This window comes from Mercenaria mercenaria, chromosome 8 (assembly GCF_021730395.1).
Source record: "Mercenaria mercenaria strain notata chromosome 8, MADL_Memer_1, whole genome shotgun sequence".
NCBI lineage: Eukaryota > Metazoa > Mollusca > Bivalvia > Venerida > Veneridae > Mercenaria > Mercenaria mercenaria.
This window is the reverse complement of record NC_069368.1, coordinates 51,436,663-51,459,079: the sequence shown is the minus strand read 5'-3', so window position 1 is coordinate 51,459,079 and position 22,417 is coordinate 51,436,663. Positions and strand designations below refer to the sequence as shown.

The 22,417-nt window shown below is 38.4% G+C and overlaps 1 protein-coding gene across 1 annotated transcript in view; it reads right to left on the bottom strand.

The window, feature by feature from the left end:
- Window positions 1–22,417, bottom strand: part of LOC123565346 (uncharacterized) — a 178,092-nt gene that overhangs the window by 96,762 nt on the left and 58,913 nt on the right. The window contains exons 20-30 of the mRNA XM_053549150.1: window positions 20,808–20,958; window positions 19,343–19,418; window positions 14,072–14,304; window positions 13,421–13,577; window positions 12,736–12,879; window positions 11,063–11,141; window positions 10,674–10,859; window positions 7,398–7,603; window positions 5,964–6,032; window positions 3,394–3,546; window positions 1,608–1,899 (exon numbers count right to left, since the gene is read on the bottom strand). Coding sequence (XP_053405125.1) covers window positions 1,608–1,899; window positions 3,394–3,546; window positions 5,964–6,032; window positions 7,398–7,603; window positions 10,674–10,859; window positions 11,063–11,141; window positions 12,736–12,879; window positions 13,421–13,577; window positions 14,072–14,304; window positions 19,343–19,418; window positions 20,808–20,958 — 1,746 coding nt within the window. The remainder of the gene's footprint in view (window positions 1–1,607; window positions 1,900–3,393; window positions 3,547–5,963; window positions 6,033–7,397; window positions 7,604–10,673; window positions 10,860–11,062; window positions 11,142–12,735; window positions 12,880–13,420; window positions 13,578–14,071; window positions 14,305–19,342; window positions 19,419–20,807; window positions 20,959–22,417) is intronic.

Genomic DNA, 22,417 nt, shown 5'->3' with positions numbered 1-22,417 from the left:
ATTTACCCTTACCAAAATAATGTAGATTGATGTTATCAAATAAATTAGTATGCTTTTCTTCATCCACTTTTCAATGAAATAAATCAGTTTTTGTAGCATGTAATTTGGTAAACATCTGAAGAAAATGGCGTAACTGCATCAAGGGGAAACAACTTTAATGCAACTAAATATAAGTGTTATAAATTTCGAAGTATCTGCGGTGTACATGCAGTGTACTATTTTCTTGTACAAGTCCCTCCTGCGTACATGCAGTGTACTCCTTAAATTTTCAGAGTCTGTGCTGCGTACTTGAAGTGTACTAGTGACCTCCTGCGTACATGCTGTGTACTCGTCGAAATAGTACGCGGCATGTACGCGGCATGCAGTGTATGTAAAATGTACTCCTCTGGCGTACTACTGTGTTCGCGGCATATACACAGCAAATACGCAGCATGTACGCCACAGAGGCTTGCTTCTGTAAGGGTGGAGGGGTATCAAAAGCTCACCTTTGGCTCAGGTGAGCTAAAAAAAACAAAACATAGCATATCTTATGTTGCCATTCAACAACATACTGCAAAAAACCATTTAATCTGGTCTGTCAAAAATGTTTCAAACACTATCTCCTTCCTCCTCGGTCAAAGAAAACAAAATAATTTTTATTTGGCCTAATAGAGGACAAGAATTTTTTTTTAGTTTTTCTAATACAAGTCTATGTAAAACAAGTGACACCTGGTCAGGAACAATTTTAAACCCAGAGGAATGATTTGAACAAAACTGGTAGCAGACCACTACACAATCCTACAAGTCAAATATCTAAGGTTTTAGAAAAGAAGATTTTAAAGATTTTTATCATATACAAAAGTGACCATTTTGACTCACTTTGTGGTGATTACATGAAGTTATATTTGAATCCTTTTAAAAGGAGAACAATTTCGTATGTAGCAATTATGCCAAGGGCTTATAACTCTATAATGCTTAAAAAAATTTCCTATGTAGTAATAATGCCAAGAGCCCATAACTTTGCAATGCTTATGTGTATGTGTGTCTGTCATTTACAAAAGCTGCTGTTTACCTGGCATATCAATGATGAACCACAGGGGTGGGGTTTGAATAAAGAAGTCATTTAATTTTATGAAAGCTGCTGTTTACCTCGTATTTCAATGATTAACCACGTGGGTGAGATCTAAATAAAGAAGTCATTTATGAAAGCTGCTGTTTACCTCGTATTTCACTGATGAACCGCGGGGGTGAGGTCTAAATAAAGAAGTCATTTATGAAAGCTCTGTTTACCTGGTATTTCACTGATTAACCTCGGGTGCCTGGTCTAAATATAGAAGTCATTTATCTTCTTCTTCTCGTTCGGGAGGTCATTTTTCTGAAAGCTGCTGTTTACCTGGTATTTCACTGATCAACTGTGGGGGTAAGGACAGGGTCTAAATAAAAAAGTCATTTATGAAAGCTGCTGTTTACCTGGTATTTCACTGATCAACTGTGGGGGTAAGGACAGGGTTTAAATAAAAAAGTCATTTATGAAAGCTGCTGTTTACCTGGTATTTCACTGATCAACTGTGGGGGTAAGGACGGGGTCTAAATAAAAAAGTCATTTATGAAAGCTGCATGCTGTTTACCTGGTATTTCACTGATGAAATTATGAGCTATTTTGAGATCCACAAGGTTTGGCAACTTGTTGAAGAAACTGTCGGGTATGACACTGATATCATTGTAAGACATATCAATGAATGTGAGAAATTCTGCATAATGTCCGGTAAGCTCAGGTAATATATCAGGTAAACTTTCCTTCATGCGCATACAGTCTGTGTGAGCTGGGCATAGGTAGAGTGTTAGACTCTTATTGAACCTGCTACATGTCTGTTTGAGACCTGTCTTCTCCAAATTGTCCTGCAGCATCTCTTGAAGTGCCTGTAAAAAGAACAGTTACAACGATAAAACTATCAATACAAAGTCCTTTTATGCACCAAACAAAGCCATTTTTTATCAGAAATATTTAATGCAAACATGTATACTGACTGGACAGGATTCATACAATTTGTGTGCATATAAAGTAAAAGTCAATAAATTTTGTATTGAGATATGTGCACTGATTTTTTCATTATACTATTGTGCTCCAAATGTCAATTAAAATCTCCCTTGCATAACTGAGACATTTTTCTTCCCTGGCGAACTGAAGCATACTTCTCCCTTGCAGAATTTAGACATATTTCTTTCCTACAGAATTATGGCAAACTTACCACCTGCAGAATTAAAGCATATTTTTCCCGGCAAATTTTAGGCATATTTGCTCCCAACAGATTCTAGGCAAATTTCTCCAAAGCAAAATTAAGGCATATATCTCTCCTATGTAATTCAGATATATTCCTACCCTGAAGAACATAATTTCTCCCCTGCAGAATTTAGGAATATTTCTCTTCTATAGAATTTAGAAATATTTCACCCTTGAAGAATTTAGGCATATTTTTCTCTTACAAATTTAGGCATGTTCACCCTGCAGGATTTAGGTACATCTGTCCCCTGCAGAATACAGGTATATTATTCCCCTGCAGAAAATAGGCATATCTGTTCCCTGCGTAATTTAGGCATATTTGCCCCCTGCAGAATTTAAGTGTGTGTATCACTTATTAAAAAAAGGCATATTTCTCTCTTCCAGAATATAGGCATATACCTCTCCTGAAGAATTTAAGCATATTTCTCCCCTTTAGAATATAGACATAATTTTCTCTCTAGCAAAATTTTAGCATATCTGTAAAATGCAGAATTTAGACTTATTTCTCCTCTTCAGAATATAGACATATTTCTCCCTAGCAAAATCTATGCATTTCTGTCCCCAGCAGAAACTAAGCATATTTCTCCCCTGCAGAATTTAGGCATATTTTCCCTAGCAAAATTTAAGCATATCTGTCCCCTGCAGAATTTAGACAGTCATATTTCTTAGCAACAAATTCTAAGGATATTTCTATACCATCTGCAGTATTTCTCAAAACAAATAAAAAATCAAAAATTTTTACCTTGAAGAATCTTTTTTTTTTCTCTATTTTACAGACTTAAAAATGAGGATCAGTTAGTAAAATCACTTGTGTCTGCAGACATTAACTTTCCTCAGCTTACAGAAGCTATTGATTATATGTATTTTAACTTACTGAATTTCAATAAGAAGGTGAAAGCTTCTTTCTGGATATTGAAAAATGTTTCATATGAAAGCTTCAAAATCTTTTAGCATTTCAACCAATACATGTATTTCATAAAATGGTATTTATAATGTAGCTACATTTCATTTAGAAGTAAAAACATGGGAATGTTATATAATATGAATTCAAGATTCACCTGTGTGCTTAATCCAAAAATCACTGGCAAAATCCCATAAAAGAAAACGTAAAAAAGATGTAACATAATTCTTACCAATGAACCTTGTACCAGATCATTTTTTGCCGTCAAAAAAAAGGTTTTTCCCTGATGATTAGTTTTAAGCATCCTTTCCAATGAATCAATGTCAAACTGACTGAAATGCCACCACAGCGCTGTCCTGACCAGTGACCGAAGGCCTTCCTTTACCTACAGAACAATATGAGCTGCACCATGAGAAAACCAACATAGTGGCTTTGTGACCAGCATGGATCCAGACCAGCATGCGCATTCGCGCAGTCTGATCAGGATCCATGCTGTTCGCTAATGATTTCTCTAATTGCTATAGGCTTTGAAAGCGAACAGCATGGATCCTGACCAGACTGCGGGGATGCCACTATGTTGGTTTTCTCATGGTGCGGCTCATATAAGTTTCAATAAAACATTTACATACATTCAAGAACAGTAGAAAAATACACAATTCTGGATAATCCTGATTAGCATGCTGTAACCAAAAAATATTCAACTAGGACTGTTTTCAATCAACCTTTACCCTGCTAAATTTCTAAAATGAACTGGTCCATCGTTCAATTTGGGCAATACCATTTATTTACCATTTACCATTTATTATTCAAAGGGGTGTTCACTGAAAATTTACTGACTGAATAGCAAACAGTGCAGACCATGATTAGCCTGCACAGGTGTGCAGGCCAATCTTGGTCTGGTCTGGTTGCAAAGGCAATATAACTTATAGATGGTAACTAATGTTGTTGTTTTTTTTTCCTTTTTTAACAATGATTTATTTGATTCAATGTTGAATACTAGTGTTGAATAAATTGAAATCAGAAACAAACAAAAAATCATTAACTAATGACAGCTGTTGGAACAGAAAACGTTTCAATGTCATATCCAAATGCCAGCCTTCCATGGGAAATTCTGGGGAAAATGCATGCTTTGCACATAACAAAGTGACATATGTAAACAACTGAAGTCAATCAATCATTATGACCTCTGGAATGCTCCTACTTTGGAGTCACAAGATGGTGACTAGTATGCATTAGTTGTACATAGCTTCATCAAAAGAAATATTCAGGCTGTTAAAATGTATGTAAAATGATACAATGAGTGTTGAAAACAGTTTTCAAGATGTTGCCAACAGGCAACTTATGAATGTCTTGCTCATTACACCTTTCCCATTTTATATACCTGAATAAAATTATGCTTACTGTATCCTGTGCTTTTATACAGTAGTATATTTAGGACACAGACTTACTTTTTTTTAAATCATCTAGAGCTCTTGACGTATGTTGTACACTTGAGATAAAATGTTGTAGGCTTGACATAAGATTCCATGCAATGCTGCATGTGACAGCACAATAATGTTGCCTGCAAAATCAGCATGGTAACATTGCCTGGGAAGTGAGCAAGGTAACATTTTCTGTGAAGTCAGCAGGGTTATATTGCCTGTGAAGTCAGTATGGTAACATTGCCTGTGAAGTCAGCAGACTTACATTGCCTGTGAAGTCAGTATGGTAACATTGCCTGTGAAGTCAGCAGGGTTACATTGCCTGTGAAGTCAGTATGGTAGCATTGCCTGAGAAATCAACAGGGTTACACTGCCTGTGAAGTCAGTATGGTAAGATTGCCCATGAGGTCAGCAGGATTACATTGCTTGTAAATTCAGCAAAATAACATTGCTTGTCAAGTCAGTAGGGTTAGATTGCCTGTAAAGTCAGTATGATAACATTGCCTGTGAGGTCAGCAGGGTTACATTGCCCATAAAGTCGGCAGTGGCATTGCCTGTGAAGTCAGCAGGGTTACATTGCCTATAAAGTCAGCAGGGTAACATTGAATGTGAAGTCAGCAGAGTTAAATTGCCTGTGAAGTCAGTATGGTAACATTGCCTGTGAAGTCAGCATGGTTACATTGCCTGTAAAGTCAGTATGGTAACATTGCATGTGAAGTCAGTATGGCAACATAGCCTGTGAATTCAGCAGGGTTACATTGCTTGCAAAGTCAGCATGATAACATTGCCTGTCAAGTCAACAGGGTTACATTGCCTGTGAAGTCAGTATGGTAACATTGCCTGTGAAGTCAGCAGGGTTACGCTGCTTTTGTTTGTTTTGGGTTTAACGCCGTTTTTCAACAGTATTTCAGTCATGTAATGGCAGGCAGCTAACCTAACCAGTGGTCCTGGATTCTGTACCAGTACAAACCTGTTCTCCACAAGTAACTGCCAACTTCCCCGTGTGAATTATCAGAGGTGGAGGATGAATGATTTCAGACACAATGTCTTTTATCAAATCGTCATGGAGAACATACGCCCCACCCAGAGATCTAACACAAGACCCCGGGATCAGTAGACCAATGCTTTCCCTAATCAGCTAAGCGGACAGGCTAACATTGCTTATAAAATCAGCAAGGTAATATTGCCTGTGAAGTCAGCAGGGTTACATTGTCTGTAAAGTCAGCAGGGTTACATTGCCTGTAAAGTCATCATAAGATTGCCTGCAAAATTAGCACTGTAATGTTGCCTGTGACAGCGCAATAATGTTGCCTGTGAAATCAGTATGGTAATATTGCCTGTGAAATCAGCATGGTAACTGACTATAAAATCAAAGCCATACCTGCAGCTGGTTGTCATCCGTGAGGAAATCATCTGCAAACAGCTTGGATGTTGTACCTGGTAGAATCATCTATAAAACAAAACAATCTATAGTGTAAAACAATTTCTTTTTACTAAGACTAACAGCACTGCTGTTAAGCAAGAACACTTTACATATATTCAGTTATTTTTGTTAAGTGAAAATCATTAAGCTTTCACTCAACTTCAGGTGACGACATGGGATTTAATTTAACTGGAGTATTGAGAAAAATCAAAAGTAACAAATACATTTAGGTGGAACAGAATTTAGAGAAACTGAGATGAGATACATACCTTAGCATGACTGAACTGAGATGCATAACCAGGTAGAACAGAACTTAGAGGTCTTCTCATATGGAGGAACTTAATGAAGATATATAACTTGAGATTACTGAGTTGAGATACATACATTGAGATCACGGAATTGAGATACATAATTTGAGATCACTCAGCTGAGATACATACCTTGACATCACTGAGCTGAGATACATACCTTTAGATGATTGAACTGACAAACAAACCTTGAGATGACAGAGTTGAGATACATACCTTCAGATGACTGAACTGAGAAATATGCCTTTAGATGACGGAGCTGAGATACTTACCTTGGGATAACTGAGCTGAGATACATGCCTAGAGATCACTGAACTGAGATACATACATTGAGACCACTGAGCTGAAATACATACCTTGAGATCAGTAAACTGAGAAACATGCCTTTAGATGACGGAGCTGAGATACCTACCTTGAGATAACTGAGCTGAGATATATACCTTGAGATGGCTGAACCGAGTTACATACATTGAGATCAATGAGCTAAGAAAATATATTGAGATCATTGGACTGAGATACATAGCTTGAGATCTCTGAGCTGAGATAAACACCTTGAGATCACTGAGCTAAGATAATACCTTGAGATCACTGGACTGAGATACATACCTTGAGATAACTGTGCTAAGATAAATACTTTGGGACGACTGAGCTGAAATACATTCCTTGAGATCACTGAGCTAAGATAAATACTTTGGAAAGACTGAGCTGAGATACACACCTTGAGATGATTGAGCAGAGATATATACCTTGAGATGACTTGCTGCAATACATAACTGGAGTGACCTGCTTTTTTAGGAAGAATGAATTGGGATACCTTCACTGGATAATAAGAACCTTTTGGGAAGCTGTTGCTAGATGTATACCTTATGGTGGCTGACTCGAGGTTCTTATCTTGAGATGGCAGAACCCCAATTCCTGTCTTTCAGAAGAATGAACTAAAATACCTATATTGAGGAAATAAAACTGAGATACCAAACATGGCAGGACTGTATCAAGGTACCTGCCTTGGAAAGACTAAACTGAGACACCTAATGCTATAGGACCGACTTTGACACCTATTTGTTAAATGATCTGAGATACTTACCTCTGGGTAAGTGGAAACGATGAAATGCCACATCCAAAAGAGAGAAACCAAATCATCTGTATTATTGACACTCTTCTGGTTAATACCGTCCGCATCAATAAGGTGAACTAGACGCGTTAACATCCACGTACTGTAGCTTGTACGATCCTTCAGTACACCATCACCTTTGGTTCGAGAACCAAGTGTAGCTTTTCCTCCAACTGGGTCTGGGACAGAACAAATGGTTAATGTTAGAAAATGACAATGTTTATATAAAAAAAAAAAAGATATATGTACACAAGCTTTCAAAAGAGAGTAAGTCATAAATATGTAATATCACACACTTTTGTGAATCATTTACTTCAAGTAATGATGAGGAACAAACCTTTTATCTGTATAAAATTGATATCATCAGACACAAATTCATATGGCAGTGCAGTGTATTGTAAATTTCTAAACTAAAGGGCAATACCTTCGGTTTTTGAATTGAATTTACAACTACAGCTGCACAATTAAAGACAAATGGCAATTTTTTAGCTGTAATGAAGGTTGAAGACTCAAGGATGCAGTTTTAGACAAGCAACTGTCAGCATATTTCTGGCATGGGTGAGCACCTGGGTGAGTAACCATTCTTTCAGATGCAAACAGATAGCTTTTTCACATGCCAGATGGAAAGTTACTTCATATGCCATGTAGATAGCTACTTCACATGCCAGCTGGATAGCTACTTCACATGTCAGTTCCATAGATACTTCACATGCCAGCTGGATAGCTACTTCTTATACCAGCTATAGAGCTATTCACGTGCCAGCTGGATAGCTAATTCACATACCAGCTGGAGAGATATTCACCTGCCAGCTGAATAGCTAATTCACATGTCAGCTGGATAGCTACTTCATATGCCATGTATAGCTACTTTATATGCCAGCTGGACAGCTACTTTACATCCCAGCTGGATAGCTACTTCTTATGCCAGCTGGACAGCTACTTCATATGCCAGCTGGATAGCTGCTTCACAGGCCAGCTGGATAACTACTTCACATGCCAGCTGGAAAGCTACCACTTCACATGTTAGCTGGATAGCTAATTCACATGCCAGCTGGAAAGCTACTTCACATGCCACCTGGAGAGCTACTCACATGCCAGCTGGAAAGCTACTACTTCACATACCAGCTGGAGAGCTACTCACATTCCAGCTGGATAGCTAATTCACATGCCAGCTGGAAAGCTACTTCACATGCCAGCTGGAGAGCTACTCACATGCCAGCTGGAAAGCTAATTCACATGCCACCTGGAAAGCTACTTCACATGCCAGCTGGAGAGCTATTCACATGCCAGCTGGAAAGCTAATTCACATGCCAGCTGGAGAGCAACTCACATGCCAGCTGGATAGCTAATTCACATGCCAGCTGGAAAGCTACTTTACATACCAGCTGGAGAGCTACTCACATGCCAGCTGGAAAGCTAATTCACACGCCAGCTGGAGAGCTACTCACATGCCAGCTGGATAGCTAATTCACATGCCAGCTGGAAAGCTACTTCACATGCCAGTTGGAGAGCTACTCACATTCCAGCTGGAAAGCTACTTCACATGCCAGCTGGAAAGCTACTAATTCACATGCCAGCTGGAGAGCTACTTCACATGCCAGATGGAGATCTACTCACATGCAAGCTGGATAGCTAATTCACATACCAGCTGGAAAGCTACTTCACATGCCAGCTGGACAGCTACCCACATGCCAGCTGGAAAGCTACTTCACATGCCAGCTGGAAAGCTACTACTTCACATACCAGCTGGAGAGCTACTCACATGCCAGCTGGACAGCTAATTCACATGCCAGCTGGAAAGCTACTTCACATGCCAGCTGGAAAGCTTCTACTTCACATACCAGCTGGCGAGCTACTCACATGCCAGCTGGATAGCTAATTCACATGCCAGCTGGAAAGCTAATTCACATGCCAGCTGGAGAGCTACTCACATGCCAGCTGGAAAGCTACTTCACATGCCAGCTGGAAAGCTACTACTTCACATACCAGCTGGAGAGCTACTCACATGCCAGCTGGACAGCTAATTCACATGCCAGCTGGAAAGCTACTTCACTTGCCAGCTGGAAAGCTACTACTTCACATACCAGCTGGCGAGCTACTCACATGCCAGCTGGATAGCTAATTCACATGCCAGCTGGAAAGCTAATTCACATGCCAGCTGGAGAGCTACTCACATGCCAGCTGGAAAGCTACTTCACATGCCAGCTGGAAAGCTACTCACATGCAAGCTGGAAAGCTACTTCACATGCCAGCTGCTACTTCACATGCCAGCTGGAAAGCTACTACTTCACATGCCAGCTGGAGAGCTACTCACATGCCAGCTGGAGAGCTACTCACATGCAAGCTGGAAAGCTACTTCACATGCCAGCTGGAAAGCTACTACTTCACATGCCAGCTGGAAAGCTACTACTTCACATGCCAGCTGGAAAGCTACTTCACATGCCAGCTGGAGAGCTACTACTTCACATGCCAGCTGGAAAGCTACTACTTCACATGCCAGCTGGAAAGCTACTTCACATGCCAGCTGGAGAGCTACTCACATGCAAGCTGGAAAGCTAATACTTCACATGCCAGCTGGAGAGCTACTCACATGCAAGCTGGAAAGCTAATACTTCACATGCCAGCTGGAGAGCTACTCACATGCAAGCTGGAAAGCTACTCACATGCAAGCTGGAAAGCTACTTCACATGCCAGCTGGAAAGCTACTACTTCACATGCCAGCTGGAAAGCTACTTCACATGCCAGCTGGAAAGCTACTTCACATGCCAGCTGGAAAGCTACTTCACATGCCAGATGGAGAGCTACTCACATGCAAGCTGGAAAGCTACTCACATGCCAGCTGGAAAACTACTTCACATGCCAGATGGAGAGCTACTTCACATGCCAGCTGGAAAGCTACTACTCACATGACAGTTGGAGAGCTACTCACATACCAGCTGGATATCTTCTTCATATGTCAACTGGATAATCTGCTTTACATGCCAGTTGGATAGCTACTTAATATGCCAGCTAGATAGCTACTTAATATGCTAGCTGAATAGCTACTTAATATGCCAGAAACATACACGCAATACCCATTGATGAAGGCAAATAAAGCCAATTTTATATACTATGCCATGTATGAGTGTTAATTTCTTTTACTTTAAATAATCGTAACATTCTTACATCCCTTCTTGGATCTGGTGTTAATGAAAGGTACTCTGCAGATTAAAATTTTTCTCAGATCTATATACATGTAGTACTACTTACTCCATGTCAGACACATATGGTGATAACTGACATCATCAAATAAGCGTAGTCTGGGGTACTTGAGACTGTCTAATGTAATTTTGGAGGGGAGTGTAAGACAGGCAGATCCAGACAAACTGAGGCCACGCCCACCAAACACTACTTGTTCAATGGCCTCTATCATTCCATACATCTTCATCTCTAAAGCTGAAACAAACACAATTGTTAACATAGCATTATCAGAGTCCAAACTTCCAGTAATCTTGCACTACCAGTCTCTATAGATTTTTCCATCTTTTTTTCTTTGAAGTAGAATTCAATAATTGTTAAAACCAAGCTCTTCAAAACTTCAGGATATAAAATGTTTTTTTTTAGATATAACATAGACATAATAAGCACATGTATCTTACCACAGGGCAGGCTCAGTACAGCTTCACTACAGTTCTTCTCTGCTTTTTCTGTCTTCTCTGATTTCTGTGCGTTCAGAAACTGTTAATAGAATATACAGTATCGTGTTAAAGCAGCTTCCTCAACAAGTTACTGTACGTGTCATTTTTAGTTTGAATTTTAAGTAGATTTCATTTAAGAAGTTTGGCTTGGCAGTTCAGAATTTGTAGTCTCTACATCATCAGTAATTGCTTGAGAATGTAAGGTAAATCTTAGTCTGAACAAGTTTTTGTTCGAGGATTTTGACATAGAAGTTTGAGATCATGAACAACGCTCTGTTTGTGGATCTAAGGATATGTGGATCTACATAGATGTTTATGGAACCATGGATTAATGGTTATACATTCATTTGTACATTGATCCATGAATAGACAGATGAACATAAGTCTGTTTGTGGGTCTATCGATAGTTGGATGAACACAGACCTGTTTGTGCATTTAAGCAAAAAGAAAGTTTTTGTTAAGTTAAACATCACACCAACACCATTATAGGTCATATGGCTACTTTCAAGTTTGTGCATGTGTGAATAGAAGGTTTTTTGTTACTTTAAACGTAACATTGACACCATTATAGGTCATATGGGGACTTTCAAGCTTTGATTATGGAGGAAGACCTCAGGTGCCCCTCCAAGCATTATTTCATCAAGCATGGACACCTTGGTAGAATCAGTGATCTTCTGTAAGCCAGCTGGATGGCTTCCCTGCATGAAGAGTTCAAACACCCCAAGCAAAGACTTCAAACCCACAGTGACGACTTTAACCACTTGACCACTGTGGTTCCAGAATTATAAACAAGGATTTTTTGTGTATCCTAAGACAGACTGATGGACAATGCTTTGTATGTAGCTCCAAATGTAGATAAATGAACATGGTTCTGTTTTTGTATCAGAAGACAGATGGATAGTCAAGGATCTGTTTGTGGTTCCTGGAGAAATGGATTGAGCATCCTTGGATACATGGGTCTGCATATAGATATGTAGATGAATAATCTAAGGATCTTCATATGAATTTATGGATAAATGAATTAACAAGGATATACACGAAGATCCACAGATAGATGGTTGAATAATGATCTATATGCCTAACAAGGATCTGTATGCAGACCCCAGCATAGATAGAGAGAAGATATGGAATTCTCTGCAGATAAACTGATGGATAAAGAACTCTTTGCAGACCAGATCATAGACAGACAGACAAGGATTTGTAGCATATGTATGGAAAAATAAACAGACAAGGACCATTATGTGGTTCCCTGGCTAAATGAATAGAAGATGAGGACTTCTATGTGGATTCATTGATGGACATGATTTGTATGTAGATATGTGAATAGTGGATGGAGAAATATATTCATACCCTATTTCTGTCCACATTTAACCCTTAGCCCTCTGGCAGTAAATGATTCTGCCTTTGGGACCAGTGCAGATCAAGATCCGCCTACACATCCGTGCAGTCTAATCATGTTCTGCACTGTTCCCCATTCAGTCAGTATCTTTTTGTTAAGCACCCCTTTTAACAGTAAATGGTACTGTCCAAAGTGAAAGATGGACAAGTTCATTATAGAAATTCAGCAGGGTAAGGGTTAAAGAAGAAACAGAAACAAATGGATATTTAAACACCATCATAAAATACTATCTTACTTTTCCTGGTGTTTTTATCTGGAGGAAGACACCCGCAGAACTCAAACTATTCAGCTTCACAGTGACTCTCATTGCATTCATCTCTGCACTGTATATCTCTGTATCATTGAGCAGTAACATCAATCTCATCATCTTGAAGCTTCCCTGAAACATTCAATCCCTTTATCAGTCATACAGTACAATTAGGATCTAAAATAGTAGCCCTTACAACTTTCACAAAATATACCCACAGAACAAATATCCATCACCAAATATACCAATGTGACAAATATCCATCACTACATCTATTCCTTTAACAAGAAGCATGGATATTCCACAGAAAACAAGAGCTTTCTGATGACAACCCTCTCCACTTTTCTCAGTGCTTGACTCTGAATTAGAGCTTTTTCTAAAAAAAACTTGATAAAACTTTAACCCAAAAGTTAAAAAGGGGCATATCTTTGTCAAATTCAAATCAGAGTTGTGGGACCATTTTTCCTGGTGTAGACTTTGATAGTAAACCAGAACTGAAAGTTGAAAGAATGACTTGGATGCTTGCTACATGTAGGTGAACCATCGATATTCCCTAATGATCTCTGTGGTCAAAATAAGATATGCTTCAAAATCAAGCAAACTGATTTCTGGCATACCCAACAAATATATGTACTTAATCCAGAATATGTTCAACAATTTTGTCACTTCTTACCTTCAAGTAGCGTAAGGCTATTTTGACCGTATCACCATTATTACAGCAACGGAAAGCATCACCCCCTAGTATCTCTTTCTCAGTTTGCTTCTCCAGCTCTTCAAGTACTTTTCCAGTTTCACTCATATACTTTATTACTGGCATATTTTTTGCAACCCTGAAATAATGAGAAGGTAGGATATATCGTATCTATGTTTTGTATGTATCTTTAGATATAATTATGTCTTCTGGACAAGGCTGCTCTCCCCCACCCCCTTTACAGTCAGTAAAAGAAGGGACATTACAAATTGATGAAGAACTAAACAATCTAAAAATCATGACCATTTTTACAGTACCTTTTTTAAGGAATGTCAGAATTTGCATATTCTGTCATCAGGTTACTGTTAAAGTTTCCTATTTGCAAAGCAACTATTTTTCCTTGGACAAAGAGCTAAGTTTGCTTCAACTTAACTATAATCACATGTCTGATTGTGGAAATTTACAATGTCCAATATTTTTGCGAATTTCTAGAATTCATAAAAATTTCAACCTTGCAATCTTGCAAAGTGGTCCACATATACAGCATAAATATGAAGCCAATGCTAATTCTAATGATGTTGGGCACAACAATAGCTCTGATGACTTTCCATATAGCAAGCTGAAAATACTCACGTGGAAAGTGATAGTGAGAAACTCCCATTTTTAATGACTGTGACAGTAAGATCTGGACAGTAGTTTGGCGTAAGTAAACTGGACTTGAGATTTATCTCCGATGATGAAGTCAGCAATCCCACAATGCTTCCCTTCTCTGTCACATTGACCTCATCCAATGCTATTAACTGGTCTTGCGAATATCGTCCTGACTGTGGGGGCATAAACACGGGCTCAACCAATGCTACTCCTCTCTGCAAATAAATATTGTACTGAAACATATCAGCAGCTTACAACAACAACAAGAGGGCCAAGATGGCCCTAGGTTGCTCATCTGAGAAACACCATAACAGTGTAAACATATTTGACCTAGTGATTTCATGGAAAAAATATTCTGACCAATTATCATTGAAATCGGAGCAAAAAACGCTGTATTTTCTTTGATTTGACCTAGTGACATAGTTTTTGACCCCAGATAACCCACATTCAAACTTGACATAGATTTCATCAAGGCTATCATTCTGACCAAATTTCATGAAGATCAATTGAAAAATACAGCCTGTAACGCACACACAAGGTTTTTCTTTGATTTGACCTAGTGACCTAGTTTTTGAATCCAGATGACCCATATTCGAACTTGATCTAGATTTCATCAGGGCTATCATTCTGTCAAAATTTGATAAAGATCAGTAGAAAAATACAGCCTCTATCAAATACACAAGTGACCTACTTTTTGACCCTAGATGACCCATATTCAAATTCTACCTAGATTTCATCAAGGAAATCATTCTGACTTAATTTCAGGACGATCAATTGAAAAATACAGCCTTTATCGCATACACAAGGTTTTCCTTTGATTTGACCTTGTGACCTACTTTTTAACCCAAGATACCCCATATTCAAACTAGACCTAGATTTTATCAAGGCAATCATTCTGACAATATTTCATGACGATCAATTGAAAAATACAGCCTCTATCGCATACACAAGGTTTTTCTTTGATTTGACCATGTGAGCTACTTTTTGACCCCAAATGACCAATAATCAAACTCAATCTTTATTTCATCAAGGCAATCATTCTGACCAAATTTCATGAAGATCAATTGAAAAATACAGCCTCTATCACATACACAAGGTTTTCCTTTGATTTGACCTAGTGACCTACTTTTTGACCCCAGATCACCCATATTTGAACTTGTCCTAGATTTCATCAAGGCAATCATTCTGGCCAAAATTCATGAAGATTGATTGAAAAATACAACCTCTATCCCATACACAAGATTTTTTTTTTATTTGACCTAGTGACCTAGTTTTTGACCCCAGATGACCCATTTTCGAACTTGGCCTAGACTTCATCAAGATTATCATTCTGACCAAAATTCATGAAGATTAATTAAAAATACTGCCTCTACCGCATATACAAGGTTTTTCTTTGATTTGACCATGTGACCTACTTTTTGACCCCAGATGACCCATTTTCGAACTCAGCCTAGATTTCATCAAGGTAATCATTCTGACCAAATTTCATGAAGATTTATGAAAAATACAGCCTCTATCGCATACACAAGGTTTTTCTTTGATTTGACCTAGTGACCTACTTTTTCATCCCAGATGACCCATTTTCAAACTCGGCCTAGATTTGATCAAGGTAATCATTCTGACCAAAATTCTTGAAGATCAGATGAAAAATACAGCCTCTATTGCATACACAAGCTAAATGTTGATGGACAGACAGACGACAGGCAGACGCCGGACATTGAGCAATCAGAAAAACTTACCTGAGCATTGCTCAGGTGAGCTAAAGACAGAGAAAATCTGCAATATCTTTATTAAGGCTATGAAACTTAGTTACTGACAGATAATATGCTATGGAAACATGTAAGACTTAATTTAGTTGTTTTTATTAATTTTTCACTCAATATTGAAAAGCCTATGTAATTAGGTCTTGGAGGTAAACTGCCTTTTAACAAGCTTTACATTTGACAATTTTTTAAGTATGTATTAACCTGTGGTGTATTGGTCAAGAACATAGGAAATTTTTATTGCCAAGGCAGCCCGGGTTTGATTCCTGAAGCGGGATTTTTTTTGTTTCATGGTTTGATATTTTTAAGACAGTTCAGGAACAAAACCTCATGTTCTGGTGATTATGATAATAATGATAAAACTTGGTGTATGCTAAAATTCCCTGTATATAAGATGGGCGAAATTTTTACCGAATATTTTCAAACTTTGGTTATTGAAGGACAATGATCTAAGAAACAAAAATATGCAATTTGGCATTTTTAGGCAAAATGACATTTACAAGGGCAGATAACTCTTTTTCAATACTGGTGACCTATGTCTTTTATTGCAGATTTTTGTTTCTTAGATGATTGTCCTTCAATATCCAAAGTTTAAAGATATTCTATTATTAGGAGAAATTGCACCCCGAATTCTAGCATACATCCTAACAGAAAGATTATATTTAGCCAAAATTTGGAGGTCAATGCCTGTAAACAATTGTCATATAAAGTGTACATGTAATTCAATCTAAAGGATAACGGAGTAAAAATAATACATTTGCCTGAAATACACAGAATCCCATTCAAAAACTTGTATACATCTTCGAGGCAATAAGCAACGTTGTACTATACATACAATAATTATGTTATAATACACAAAATTTGCAGTAAAATTTGTATACATAAAAATCTACATTTGTTGATCGTTTACTACATCTTTAGATAGAAAACAAGAGCTGTCTCCATAGGATGACACATGCCCCCGATGGCACTTTAAATGAATAGTTATGGCCGATGTTCGAGTTTAGGACCTTTGACCTACAGAGCTGGGTCTTGCGCGTGACACGTCGTCTTACTGTGTCACACATTTATGCGAAGTTATTTTAAAATGCATGCATGAATGACAAAGATATGGACCGGACACGCCCATCAATGCACTATCATGAAAAAAGACCTTTAACATCTAAGTGTGACCTTGACCTTTGAGCTACGGATCTGGGTCTTGCGCACGACACGTCGTCTTACTGTGGTACACATTCATGCCAAGTTATTTGAAAATCCATCCATCGATGACAAAGATATGGACCGGACACGCCCATCAATGCACTATCCCTTAATGTCTAAGTGTGACCTTGACCTTTGAGATACGGACCTGGGTCTTGCGCACGACACGTCGTCTTACTGTGGTACACATTCATGCCAAGTTATTTGAAAATCCATCCATCGATGACAAAGATATGGACCGGACACGCCCATCAATGCACTATCCCTTAATGTCTAAGTGTGACCTTGACCTTTGACGTACGGACCTGGGTCTTGCGCGCGACACATCGTCTTACTGTGGTACACATTCATGCCAAGTTATTTGAAAATCCATCCATCGATGACAAAGATATGGACCGGACACGCCCATCAATGCAATAACCTTTAATGTCTAAGTGTGACCTTGACCTTTGAGCTACGGACCTGGGTCTTGCGCGCGACACGTCGTCTTACTGTGGTACACATTCATGCCAAGTTATTTGAAAATCCATCCATCGATGACAAAGATATGGACCGGACACGCCCATCAATGCACTATCCCTAAATGTCTAAGTGTGACCTTGACCTTTGACGTACGGACCTGGGTCTTGCGCGCGACACATTGTCTTACTGTGGTACACATTCATGCCAAGTTATTTAAAAATCCATCCATCGATGACAAAGATATGGACCGGACACGAAAAATGCGGACAGACTGACAGACCGACAGACCGGCAGACTGACAGACCGACCGACAGACGGTTCAAAAACTGTATGCCTCCCTTCGGGGGCATAAAAACATTTAGTTTCAATTTTGATAACATTACAATTTTCAACTGAAAATATGACAAGAAAATCTAAGAAATCATCAATATTGAAAGGAAGTAATTTTTAAGAAAATACCCAAACATCTCTTTCTAATTTGGTCCATGTGAAAAAAATGCTTAAGTAATGGTTTACAGGCTGGAAAGGTAAAGATCAATACTGACTTTTGACCTTGTGTGAACTTGACCTTTACAACGGGTCTGGGTATCCCACATGACAATTCACCTCATTATCTGGAACATTAATTTTGTCCCAAGCAATATCAAAATCCCTTTATGGATGACAGAGTAATAGACCGGAATAGGTTTTGACAACAAAAAGTAACCTTGATCTTTCAGCTAAGGGCTTATGCTTTGCCCATGACAAGTCACCTTACTATTAGGACCATCTGCGTCAAAATAATTTTGAAATCTCTTGATGAACGACAGACAGAATTAAGGTCTATATTGCAGAAAAAACTACATGAGTCTCCATAAGACACCCCTAAACCCCAATCCCCACCACCCACCACCCCCTCAACCCACAAACTTCTTCCTATCACTGTACAAGGTTTCGTGACTGTAGGTGAAATATGTTTTTAAGATAACTGCAACATAACCTTTTTTCATGTGTATTCTAAAGTCAGAACCATACCTCTGGTCAGACTGAGAGAAATCCCAATCAGATCACCAGGTGCACAACACATGCTACATGTATATAACAACACCTTTATGTTTATGACTCTATATCAAAAATATTTTGAGACACTTGTGACACAAACTTGTATGCCCTTAATACATGAAATCAAGGGCCATAACTCCTGTCCTGCATTGTGAAATCCAAAACAAAACTCCGGTGCACAAATTTACTAACTGAATAAAATTCCTATATGGTTTTATGACTTTTGGTAAAATGTTTTTAAGATATATGCAACATAAATTTCTAGGCACTAAATGTGTATTTCATGACTAAGTCAAGGACAATGACTACTTTCTGAGGGTCAGGTGACACAAAATTTTAATCTATTCATGCATATTTTCTAATCAGTCAAGGGTCATAACTCTGGTGAGGCTGGGAGAAATCCCAATTAAAACCCCAGATGCACAAGTTCACATTCTAAATGACAATCCTGTGAGGCTTGATGACTCTTGGTCAAGTTGTTTTTGAAATATGCACGAAACGATTCTGACCGACTTACTGTCAGGCAAGGGCAACTCTATATAAGTGCCACCACCCCCAACACCCCCATAAAATTGGGGGAGCACAAAAAGATCAAGCATGCAAAACTATATACAAGAATGACATAATTCAAAGAAAGAAATGAAGCAAGAAACAGCCAAAACAAAGAAACTATTTAACAGGGCAAGAGACAGACATACACAGAAAAACTTTTGAGAAAGAGACAGCAACACAGAGAAAACCATTTCAATAACAGCAAAACTTAAGGTCAGTTTGTGTATATTACCTTGATGAAGACCCAACATCTCTGACACATGCCACAATAATTACACAACATGCCTTCTCGCTCACATCCACACTGCCTGTAATATACAGTACACATTCAGAGAAAATGCTATTTTGCAAACTGCTGGTAACCGAGACAAGAAGCAAAACATTTCAAAGATTAAATTATTTCATTTTAAACAAACTGAAGTGGAACTTTTGACAGTCATAGTGTACTTAGTCCACTGATATCTTCCATGACTTCTACTTCCTTCATACTTCCTTAAAAAAAAACAACAAGAGGGCCATGATGGCCCTATATTGCTCACCAGAGTTAATCTGGCCTACTGACCTAGTTTTTAGGCCAAATGACCCAGTTTTGAATTTAAGCTAAAGATCATCAAGATAAACATTCTGACCAAGTTTCCTATAGATTGATTCACAACTGTTGCCTTCAGAGTGTTCACAAAATTTTACTTTGATATGACCATGTGACCTAGTTTTAAATCCCAAATGACCCAAATTAAAACTGGGCCTAGAAATCATTAAGACAAACATTCTGACCAAGTTTCATAAAGATTGAGTCAAAATTGTGGCCTCTAAAGTGTTCACAAGCTTTTCCTTTGATTTGGCCTACTGATCTAGTTTTTGACCCCACATGACCCAGTTTCAAACTTGACCTAGAATTCATCAAGACAAATATTCTGACTAAGTTTAATCAAGATTGAGTCAAAATTGTGGCCTCTAAAGTGTTCACAAGCTTTTCCTTTGATCTGACCGAGTGACCTGATTTTTGATCCCACATGACCCAATTTCGAACTTGACCTAGAGTTCCTCAAGACAAACATTCAGATCAAGTTTCATCGAGATTGAGTCTAAATTAAGGCCTCTAAAGTGTTCACAAGCTTCTCCTTTGATTTGACTGGGTGACCTAGTTTTTGACCCCACATGACCCAATTTCGAACTCTACCTAGAAATCATCAAGACAAACATTCTGACCTAGTTTAGTGGAGATTGAGTCAAACTGTGGCCTCTAAAGTGTTCACAAACTTTTCCTTTGATTTGACTGGGTGACCTAGTTTTTTAACCCCACATGACCCAATTTCGAACTAAACCTAGAAATCATCAAGACAAGCATTCTGATCAAGTTCCATAAAGACTGAGTCAAAATTGTGGTCTCTAGAGTGTTCACAAGATTTTTTCTTTTGATCTGGCCTACTGACCTAGTTTTTGACCCCACATGACCCAGTTTCAAACTTGACCTAGAGATCATCAAGACTTACATTCTGACCAAGTTTCATAAAGATAGGGTCACAAATGTGGCCTCTAGTGTGTTCACAAGGCAAATGTTGATGGACGACGCACAACGGACAACTCACGACGGACGACGGACAATGACTGGTCACAATAGCTCACCTTGAGGACTTTGTGCTCTGGTGAGCTAAAAACTTAAGTTTACCATATATTTCATTTACAAAACCACTGACCAGTTTCTTATTCCCTGTTTCAAATTGACAGCACAATGTATACCATCAATCGCACAGTTCTCACACATAACACATCTGTTGAGGAGGTTTGTGGTTGGGCTGGCCCACCCGGAACGATCATGAGCCGGTACAAGTTCTGTCAAGTTAGTTGCTGAAAAATGATGTGCATCAGATATCAGATTTGACAACAAATAACAAAACTGTAGACTTGTTAATGTTTGTTTTGTTCATTTGGTTATCTACCCTGAAGTAAGTTTTCATTTCATAACTATATAATTAGTACACTAGTACTGTTCATAATTTACCACATGCATTAAATTATTCAGAAAAAGTTGGTAAAGCTTATAACAATCAAAACAAATTTTGACTCTAGAATGTAGATGCCAAAAAGCAGCAAAGTCAGGACACTGCATCTAAATGACATTTTCACAGTCAAAAAAAGAGAAATACAAATGAAAAATTAGAGAATTATTTCTGAACAGAAACAAATGATTACTTCATGCAAGTCAAAGTTACAGCTAAGGAAAGCCCTTAAAATGATATTTTGACCCAAAATTTGACATTGCCTAAATTTTTTATAATGAACTTGTCCATCTTTCAATTTGGACAGTACTATTAACTGTTAAAAGGGGTGCCTACCAAAAAGATACTAACTGAATGGCAAACAGTGCAGGTCATGATTAGACTGCACGAATGTGCATGTTGATAATGATCTGTACTGGTTGCAAATGCAGAATCAATTCCTGTCCAGCATGATAAGGGTTAAAAGCAAACAGAAACAGCCATTTTGATGGCTTTGTTGAGCCCACTGCACTTTGGCTAGATGAAAATTTATAAGAAACAAGAGCTGTCACTAATGGTGACAAATGCCCCCGCAGCACCTTGACCTTTGACCTGGTGACATTGACCTTTGACCTGGTGACCCAAAAGTCAATAGGGGTCGTGTACTCAATAAGTACTATCAGCATGTGAAGTTTGAAGGTCCTAGGTGCAGTAGTTCGCGAGTAAAGTGCCTTCATGCAAAAAGTTAATGTTGCCCACATGCAAAAAGTTAACGTTGTGATGAACGAACGGACGGACAGTTGAAAACTAATATGCCTACCTTCGGGGGCATAAAAAGGCTCTCGATAAAACAGACTAGGGACAGTTAAAATCTGTATCTAAAATGTAAAGTGTTAACCAGCTTTTCCTTCTGACCAAGTTTCATTAAGATATGGTCATAAATGTGGCCTCTAAAGTGTTAACCAGCTTTTCCTTTGATTTGACACAGTGACCTAGTTTTTGATCAGACATGACCCACATTGGAACTTCACCTAAAGATCATCAAGATTAGCATTCTGACCAAGCTTCATGAAGATATAGTCATAAATGTGGCCTCTAGTGTTAACAAGATTTTCCTTTGATTTGACCTAGTGACCTAGTTTTTGATCCCATCTGACTGAGATTTGAAGATGACCTAAAGATCATAAAGATTAACATTCTGACCAAGTTTCATTAAGATATGGTCATAAATTGGCCTCTACAGTGTAAGCTTTTCCTTTGATTTGACCTGGTGACTTAGTTTTTGATCCTACATGACCCAGATTCAAACTAGACCTTAAAATCATCAA